The sequence below is a fragment of the Lepisosteus platostomus genome, chromosome 9 (assembly GCF_059453375.1).
Source record: "Lepisosteus platostomus isolate fLepPlt1 chromosome 9, fLepPlt1.hap1, whole genome shotgun sequence".
Classification (NCBI taxonomy): domain Eukaryota; kingdom Metazoa; phylum Chordata; class Actinopteri; order Semionotiformes; family Lepisosteidae; genus Lepisosteus; species Lepisosteus platostomus.
In genome coordinates, this window is record NC_142619.1 from 24,551,756 (window position 1) to 24,561,767 (window position 10,012).

The following is a 10,012-nucleotide window of genomic DNA, read 5'->3' on the forward strand; positions in this document are numbered from 1 at the left end:
TAGGAGGTGAATTCAGTGACAGGTTGACATGCTGCTCTTTGGGAGGGGAGATCCCCTGAGGTCATGGGTTGGTCGTGAAATGGGGCAGAAGGGGGAGAGAGTGATGTGAGGGGAAAGCAGAAAAGGAAGAAAGAGAGCTACCATGGGGGGCGACAGATTCAGGTAGCGAGGGCAACAAGGGGCTGCGGAGATCCAGTTGTTTTAACTTGTAGCAAGGAGAAGTAGGGATCAAAGAGCTGTTTTTTCATGGAGGACAGAAAAAAATCGACTTCTGACTGCTTGGAGGAGGTGAACGGTGGTTGGACTGCCGAGTCCGTTTAGAGGAATCGTAAAGGAATAACAATGTGCAAAAGGTGTGTTCTGTCTCTGTCCAAAAGCAAAAACACAGAATCTGAGAAACTGACATCTGGGCAAGAGCAAGTGCCAGGTGAAAGAAAGAAGTGCAAAGATAGGGTACTCAGCAGGAGAGAGAGTTTTTCTTAGGAGAGAGAGGAAATGGACATTTGGCCTATGTAAAGGTTAAAGTAATGGGTGATTACAGTACATCTTTTTAAATAGTATTACTGAGTTTCTACTTTAATAGAAGACTTTTCTCTCATATTAAGAAATGTTTGTTTTTCAGCATTCTGTTTCGCATTTTGCATTATTAGTAGTGATATCAGACAGGAAAATTCTGCTCAAGCAAAGGCTTGAGAAGAAACAAGTGGCAGGGAGAAGAAACAGGAGAAGGCGAACTACAACAGAGACAATTTCTGTGGTGAAACAAACATCCTATTTCTGAACTTTGCCAGTTTCTGCAAAACAACTTTGTTATTGTAATTGTGTTATTTTAGTCAGCAAGAACACCACCTGTTCCACTGTCGTGGGTATTGTTACTGTATTTTTCAATAAAATGATGGATCTAAACAGTTTTTTTCTAACCATGTACAACATTTAATGCACTGCCACTCTAAATAATTCCTTCACATTATTCCTTCAATAAAATGTCGCAGCCACTGTAGAAAACTGTGTTGTAATGGGCTTTTCTTCATTGTGCCATCTCTCTTGCAAAAACATGCTGTCATAAGTGATACAACATGATATACATCACTTGTGCTGGAAGGCTTTTCTATCCGTTCGTTTTCAATAACCACTTACCCCACTTCAGGGTCATAGAGCACTGGAGCTTAAGCACACAAACAATAAGACAATTTAGAAATAACTTAGAGATGCCAAACAACTTACACAGCATGTCTTTTGAATTTGGGACAAAACTAGAGCATCAAAAGAATTCAGAGGAATTCAAGAACTGTAAGACAATAATGCTAGTTGCCACATCACTGTGCAATTCCTGAAAGAGATTTTTTAAAAGAAAACATCATCTTCCACGCACAATTTACTGAACAGTAGCTGAGTTGACATCCTTCTATCTGGAGGTTGCAAGGTCTTCCTGTGCTCATGGGATTTTCTACAGGTAGTCATGTTTCCTGCCATGGGCTAAAGACATTCAGTATATCTTAATGTGTATCACCAAATTGTTCCCAATGTGTCTGTCCACTGTGATGCTATCTTGCTTTGCATTGCCAGCAGAGTGAGGATCTGGTTCTCTGCCACTCGGTTTTGGATTAAATGGCTAATGAAAATGTATAGAAGAAGTTTATTGGCTACCTTCTTTGAATTTTTTAGTTGACAAATGAAAAGTGCTTTTTCAAGTTTGTTAGAAGTAGTTTAAGATTATTTTTTAAAAATCCCACCTGGTACTGGCAAACTACCAATCCAGCATTTAATGTCAAACTTTGACTAAAAAACAGTCACCATTAAGAGACCTGAGTCTAATGGCCCATCAAAGTCTTGTTCCAATAATAGTTTAGTAAAATGTAATGCAGAAGCGCAGAATATGCCAAAAATTCAAGCAAGGTGATTATTGTGTGCCACCTTGTGGCAGAATGATGTTACTTTCATTGTGTAGTGTGTAAAATGTTAAAGAACTTAAATCTTTGTTTGGCAGGCATTGACATCTACTGTATGACAATCAATTTATTTGTTTAGGAGGGGAGATCTATAACCCCAAAAAGTGAATTAAATCAGTTAATTTTATTCCCTTGATGTGAGAATAAATGTGATTGTGAAGTCACACGGACCTAAATGCCACAGTTATTCACAAAAAAATATTGCCTGAAGTTTCTATTTCCTATATATAAGTAATGTATCCAGGCTGTAGTATATCTGCAACTGCTTAGTACTCAGCAATAATAGGAGAACTCAAGTCCCCTAAGGCAATACACAGCCACATTTATTCTAAGTGAAAAAAGCAAAAAGATTGTGTTGAAAAACAAAATAGCATTCTTTGTCATCCTGCATTCAAATAATATTGCAGACAGGGCCTTTCAAGTCACATTAACTATTTTGTTTATTGGTGACACATATAAGTCTTATTCTTACTGTATATTTTACATTTCTTGAGAATGAATGACTTACTGTATGAATCATGAACTCCGCTGCTGGAGTTGAAAAATGACTTAAATGAACTGTGTTTTACTGGCTGGAGCATTATATAATGAAACATAAGCCTCAATGGAGCATAATCTATGCTCAATACAAAAAGAAACCAGCACTGAGGCAGACATGTTGCTAATGTTCATCTCTCCTTCAGCGAGAACCTCCTTGTATCTAAAATCTTCTGTGACAACAGATACAGTATGAATGCAGCTCAGAGATTTGAGGCTGCAGGGTGTCTTTAGACTAGATCAAAAATGATTTCTTTTCTTGAGTTGTGTTTCCTTTATAGCACCAAGTCACAGTTCCCATCTATTCTTGACATACACATCACATGAATTCCTTGTTGCCCTACTACTGACTAGGATTACACAGCCAGACATCACACAGTATTTCTTCTCATGTTTATATTACACTGAAATCAAATTACAGCTTACATCTTTTAAAATCAATAATGAAAACAGTCTATTTCTGTCTCTACAGCAATGATGAGAGTAAAATGAAGTTTACTGGGAGCAACATCTAAGAAATGAATGCTTTGTGAATGTTTTGAACATTTGGTGAGATCAGTTTGGCATAACCTACTTGGTAATTGGGTGGCCTCCTGGTTATGGGATGAGTAGACTCGAACCCCATTCAGACTGAGTGAACCAAGGGTTAGCCGCAAGGTGAAGATGGGATGGAGGAGGGATGCTATAGACAAATACAAGGGGAGGTGTTTGTGTTCAATATATACAGCTAATTTCCATAAGGATGGTGATTAGGTGCATCTGTGTGCAATTGACTTGTTGTTGGTATCCCTCCTGAACTTCATTAAACTTCCATTTAATGATAAGGAACAATTTAATCAGTCATTGGTAAATGTAATAGATCAGCTACTACAACACTTTATATTGTTAATGTGTATTTTTACCCTGAGATGCTGTGATTACGTTTTTCAGGATTAGAATAAAAGATTACCAAACTTGATATCTTCTTACCTGAATTAAGCTGTATTAATAACAGTCAAGTTGTTAAAAAAGTAAGAAAGGCACTTGTAATGAGTAAATTGTTGATGCTCAAAACATACAAATAGTACACAGCAGAGTCGCTGTTACACTTTCGATTTTGTTGTGTAATTACTCTGCACAGACAATGAGCAATACTAATGCTGGACTGCTGATGTGTGTGTAATATTTAATCTGGAAGTTGTCACAACAAAACATTAAATAACATAAAAATCAGCTTTAATATACAGGTTACTTATTGCAATAAAAATAGTATTAGCAGAGATAATTTTCTGCTATATTATCATATTGTTCACTGTAAATCAAGTCAGGACATTCAAGTATGAAAACATGTACAGTAAGACCTCATTGGTTTAACGGCAACTTTAAATTTCTGTCCTGGCCCCTAGATCCTAGATCCTAGAATAAAGAAACAAGGTGGATAGCCTGCTGTTGCCTGCTGTTGCCTTTTATAAATATAGCTTTGAATCTTAATTCCATATATTATGGCTTTTGTTTTCCTCAGTAAGGCCGATACGACTGTTCTTCAGTTTGTGACAGTTCTACTATGAAGAGACAAAGTATGTTAAGGAGAGACAGCAGCTTAGTCAAGCTTAGACTGACAGACTTGATTGCACTCATTTAAGCATGAAACAAGTGAACTTCTACACTGTTTATAGACAATCAAGAGGAAATGAATCATGAAGACATTACGTGAGCTGTAGTAATAGACACAAGACTCATTTCAAGAAGACACATAGGAGAAGAGGTTCACATCCTAGCCTCAAAATAAATTGGGTCTATTCTAATCCAATCAAAATAAGAAAAGAGGTGGCTTTCTGAACCAGAAGAAATCAAATTTATCAGTGGAAAAGAACCATCTACAAAAACCGTCTGGCAAAATTAAGCCATCACAATTATGTAGCAAGTTTCCAAGATTCAGTAAATCGCTTTCACATCATTAGGAAGAACTAGCTCAAATACCTGAATTGTGTGCTGCTTTTTTAACTGTACGATTTATTGAACAGTCAGGCATAATAGAATCGCCACCTTCATCTAGGGAATTTAACCAGTCAACCTAATTCATTCAGATTTAGCCATAACTGGCTACATGAGGTCAGATTCTTCCAGCTCCAATTATGCAGTTTATTGAACTATCATTGCTCCTGTTTTTGGCATTTTGAGAATAATGGTTCAGAATGAGGGCTCACCCCTATTTTCTCTCTATTTGCATTAATGGTGCAGTGGTTAACATTGCCTCACAGCACCAGAGCCCTGGGTTCAAGTCTGGACATGGAGTGTGTGCATGCTTGTGTCTGTGTTTGCCCTGCGATGGACTGGCATTTCATCCTGGATGGATCCTGTCTTGTGCTTGTTGCTTGCTGGGACAGGCTTCAGCTCTCGCATTACCCTGAATTGGGAGAAGCACTTTGAAAATGGATGGATGTTAAATGTGTAATATTGCTCATAAATCATTCCTAAAATGACTTTTTGCCTGATCTTTTACCTTAGACAGCTTTCTGGAATTGTGCTAAATGGAGGACCTTGCCAAGCAGTTTGTGTTGCTATTCTACATACAGTATATGTTAACAGATATGAATTTCCATAAAACATTTCTGGTGAATTAAATAGTTTGGATTGAGCTTTAGTTTGATTATAATTCAATTTGGCGATAAAGTACATAAACACATTTTCCTTTTCATTTTAAAAGTTTGTCTGTTTTTTTCTTTCGGTATCCAAATCTTCACAACAAAATTCAAATAATTACTAATTTTCTTTGCAAATGCCATTGTATGTTACCATTTTTCAATATCAGTTTCATAAGCCAGTGAGTATGGGGTCTTCTAAGATTATATGAGCTGTTGAGAAGAGAGAAGAGTCAAACTAATGAAAAATACTGTGGGACACCAGTTAACACCCAATCCTTCATCTCCGCCTATTCATTGTTTTAGAAATACAGAGCTGTGGTGCTAAATTTAAGTGGAGATGTGACTCTCCCCCCACCACTTGTCTCAATCTGTACAGGTCTACGCAATATTGTTTTAAGTAAGTGTCAACTTCAAACCATTTGCCTGAAACAATATTTTCCAAAGTGTTGAAGATGTCCAGCATTTGCCACAACAACAAATCCCAGCTCACGCATATACAAACACACCTCCGCCCCCCCTGGCTGAGTCCACTTCCTGTCCTGCTCTCTCACACACTGATACACCCATCTGCTGACTCAGCTTTCCGTGGCCACCTGTGAGACAGAGTGACCTTTTGTTTTCAGAGGGAGTGCCGGCAACAATTTTTCAGAACTCAACGTCTCATTGTCACAGTTGTATTGGCCAAGTTCAATCATCACAAAATAGACACCCTCTAGTGAGTTGAATAAATGTGCTAGTAGAAAGAGGAAAAAAACACCTTGAACCATATTATTTCAAATTAAAAGAGCAAACAAGCATGACTTAAATATGATTTATTAACATTTTAGAAAACAATGAAAATGCATTTGGTGTTTTTTAATAACGCTTGTTCAATTAAATATATTTTAAGTATAAAAAGATTACAGTAACTGGTATATTTACATTACCTATATACATTTTGTATGTAGTTCCTATATACAGTACATAGCCATAGCAATAGGCATTCCTTAACATGCCACTACCCACACCACACAGTGAAAGCATAATGAATATATTATCAGGATATGTGCTGGTTTGGTAACAGATGCTTCACAACACATGATAAATGGGTCTTGTTGAAGGGGTCCCAGGGGTGTGGGGTTGGGAGTCAGGGCTTGATGGTGATAGGACAGATACATCTCTTGTTACCAGACCACAAGGGTCAGCCGAAGAAAGTCGTTCCACGATACTTGACAGGCATTCTAGACTAGACACCATAGGAGCCCTCTCACTGTAGGTCACTGAGTGGGTAGAAAAACAAGAAAACTTTGAGTAAAATATCACTTTTGATGAGACAAGTTTTAAGACTTTGGCATTTCTAAGTAGATGAATTATCAAAGCAATCTACGAACTTTCAGAAATTCTCTTTTTTCAAGTTAGTGAGAATGGAACCCTGAAAGCTATGTATACTGCCAAAAAAAGCCACACATTCAATAATCAGATGTTATTTTGTGTTATCCAGTATTATCTGCTTTTCCAGGTGTCTGTTTCTAATAAAACACAAAGTTCTAATGAAAAACAAGCTCTTTCTAGCTGAATATTGTTATATAATGATCCACAAATGCAAATAAAACAAATTCATGTTATATCAATTTAAATCTATCCTGTAATGACAACACTAAATGTGTGGGAGGGCTTACCATTTTGTATTTCCTGAGTGAACATGTTGCTATGGCCACTGTTCGTCCGAGACCAAGCTGGGCTGTTGCACCCGATCTGTGGGAACAAACCAGAAACATGCCCATTCATTCTGTAGCTTTAGATGGCTGTAGAGGTTGACACTAAAAGGATTTTCATAGATTTTTAAATGATTTTTTTTTCAGCTGTTCAGTTTTGAAATATTTAAAACGCACTCATGTGTGTATTTTGTTGAAATAAGACCATGTACAGTATCTGGTAATGACCCAACACTGATGTCAATGGTACAGTATAGTTCGGAGGAAAGGGGAGAAATTTCTTCTAAGTGCTACAGTATATGCACCCAGGATTTCTTTTTCCTAAAAGCCTTACAGCCAAAGCCAAGCACCACCCATGATATGCATCGCATTAGGCATGTCGAATTGATTGTATCAGTGGAAGCTACACCGATATTTGCAAGATGAAACTTTCCCAGGGTAAATCTGCAGAAAATCCTGGCACCAACATAGAAAATGCAGTCAGGAAAGAATGCATCAACATGTACACTTTGCCAGACTTCAGCAAGTTCATTTTTTCAAGAGTTTATTAGGCTATAAAACAACTAGTGGTGCTAAACTCATTATCTCTGCATCCATTTAAACCATCTATTAAAATCCTTGTGTGTGGCACGCTGTTAATGAATGGTGAATATGCTGTTAAATGTTTTCAGGGTATTCATTACATTATGATACAGTAGATAACAAAGGTATTCTGCATTCCTGCAACAAATTAGGTTATTCACTGATTTTTTACAGTCACTGCTACTATTATGATCAAACACAGAACTTCAACAGGAGAAATCTCCTGTGAGCACTATTGGCAGAAACAAAGCCTGGAGAAAGATAATGGTAAAAGCAAATGTAGTCACAGATGCCTTCCCTACCTACAAAAGAGAAAATCTTTAATTGGACTTCACACTATAAATCAACATCACAATCTATTTGTTTAGATTTTCTTTGACCAATCTTTGCTGACACAAAACAGCCTGGATGTTAGACAGACAGATGCAGAAAATTCTTAATTACCATTCCGTCCGAGCAGTTGGAGGTGGGACTCCCAGGTTCTGAGCTGCTCTCTCCAGGCAGGCTACCTGGAGTTCTCCAGTAGTTCTCCACATGCTCTCTCAGGAGATCCTGAAGGCTTTCAATATACTGGATGGCATTGCGCAGGATCTCCACCTTGGGCAGCCGCTGGTTCGGGTTGGCTGACGTGCACCTCCTGAGAGTCTCGAAAGCCTGATTCACCTTTTTCAGCCTCCTCCTCTCCCGCATGGTCGCTGCCTTCCTGCGGTCCACTGTGCTGGATTTCCTCTTGCAGGCTTTGCAAGCCCACATCAGGCAGTGACCAGCCTGGTGGTGGCCGCTGGGGACTCTCACATGCTCATCTTCGTCCGAGCCTTGAAGCTCCCCCAGAACAGACAGCCTTTGGTCGAAGCTGTCAACGAACTCAGAGGCCTCTGGCGAAGACATGCAAGAGTTATCATAAAAGACCTGCGTAGGGGAAAAATGGCAGCTCTCCGAGATTTCCATTGTAGGTTGGAGATTCTGAACTTCTCGGGCTCCTTGAGGAACAGAAGCTTTGGAAACCTTTCGTTGGAAAGGGAAAATTCTCAATTCTCAAGTGACAGAGTGAAATGATGTAGCCCCTGCCAAAACGGGTTCCTTATATGTCTCACAGTGGAGTAGCTAGCCCACATTGGCTAGCTCTAATTACCATATCCCATTGCTGACTTGAAGGGTGGGGGAAATCCCCTCCCAGTTTTGCAACTTCTGCTCCTGTTGGTTTTTTCACATCTGCATTCACACGTTCTGGAGGTCTGAACATCAAACATAATTCTCCAGTCCCCCCAAATATATATATATTTGCATAGCGCAGTGTGTGGTATAAATACGTTTTGCATTATCAGTTAACTATTTTTAAATGAAGGACCCTAATCAAATTATTTTTAAAAAAAATATTTAGTGTACCATGCATCTTGGATGTTATGGTCTAAATAAAATTTGAAGACAACCGATTTTCTTTTCTATATTTCAAATGAAAGAAAAACGGTTGGAGAGAATATAGCAATTCGTGTTAATGAATGTCTTTTTTTTTACAAAGTTGCTTTGATCTGACTGCGTCTTTAAAGATAATTTCCATCTTCGGCTGGAGGCAGACTATTATTATGGCAAAATATGCAAAGCAATCGTCAGGAAAAGGGAAAGTCGGCTTTTGTTGTTATTAAAGATTTAAGTGTTGCGACCTGATATTTCAAACTAAACGGTAAAGCAGTGCTGTCTTCAGTGTTCCAGGGTTTGGCTAATTTTATGGTCGAGACAAATTGCACCGTTACAGATGTATCCCAGCTGCGATGCAAAGTGTAAAATTTCAAACTCGGCAAATTCACACACTGCTCTCTGAAAAGTCTTACGAATCATTGAAAGTGTCAAGTGATCATTAAATTGTTAATGAATCTGCTACAAGGCTTTCGCTAGCTTGGTGACATCCTTTGATACTATCGTTTTAAGACCATAAGGCCGAGGATATACTGTATCAAATAGTTTTTTTCAGATGTCCCTGCTGAACCAGCATTACGAAATGAAGCAACACTAATGCAATTTTACGATGCAAATATTTATTGTAGCATCGGTTACAGAAAAAATGGATTAAATTATAGTTTAGATATCTGTCAATAATAATAATAATAATAATAATAATAATAATAATAATAATAATAATAATAATACAGCCTCTTATTTCATGGTAACTCGCAACCGGGGCCTCTACAGTACGGCTCCCACAGTACGAGGGAAACACAGCGCAAGGTGGGACTATAACATGTGCAGAATGTGAAAGCGCGTACAGACAAAATCCCACGAACACAATTTAGCTGTCCTAATTCAAATAGCCAGCATGTGAATACCTTTGCGAAGAAATACCTTTGCGACTTGAAAAATTGGGATGAAAACGAAAGCAGAGTCATCAAATATGATGATTGAAACATAAAGCATGTTACATAACGCGTGACGTTAGGACTGTTGGTGCGATTAATTTCATATTTGTTAATCATGAATGAAAATATAGCAGCACATCTTTTTTTGAATTTTAAGACAACAAACATGGCTCAAGTCTGAAATAAAGATGACAGACAAATCGTACTTGATGTGGCTTTGCCAATTAAGTCAGCACAAATAATTACCACGCATTGCGCTGACAGCCTGTAAGGAT

The 10,012-nt window shown here is 38.1% G+C and overlaps 1 protein-coding gene across 1 annotated transcript; it reads right to left on the bottom strand.

The window, feature by feature from the left end:
* Window positions 1-5,907: 5,907 nt before the first annotated feature.
* myf5 (myogenic factor 5) lies at window positions 5,908-9,484 on the bottom strand. Its single transcript, XM_088647248.1, has 3 exons — window positions 7,831-9,484; window positions 6,769-6,844; window positions 5,908-6,369 (listed from the first exon to the last, which is right to left on the bottom strand). Exons 1-3 carry the CDS (start codon window positions 8,332-8,334, stop codon window positions 6,179-6,181), a joined length of 771 nt encoding a protein of 256 aa, XP_088503374.1. The 5' UTR covers window positions 8,335-9,484; the 3' UTR covers window positions 5,908-6,178.
* Between the last annotated feature and the right edge of the window lie 528 nt (window positions 9,485-10,012).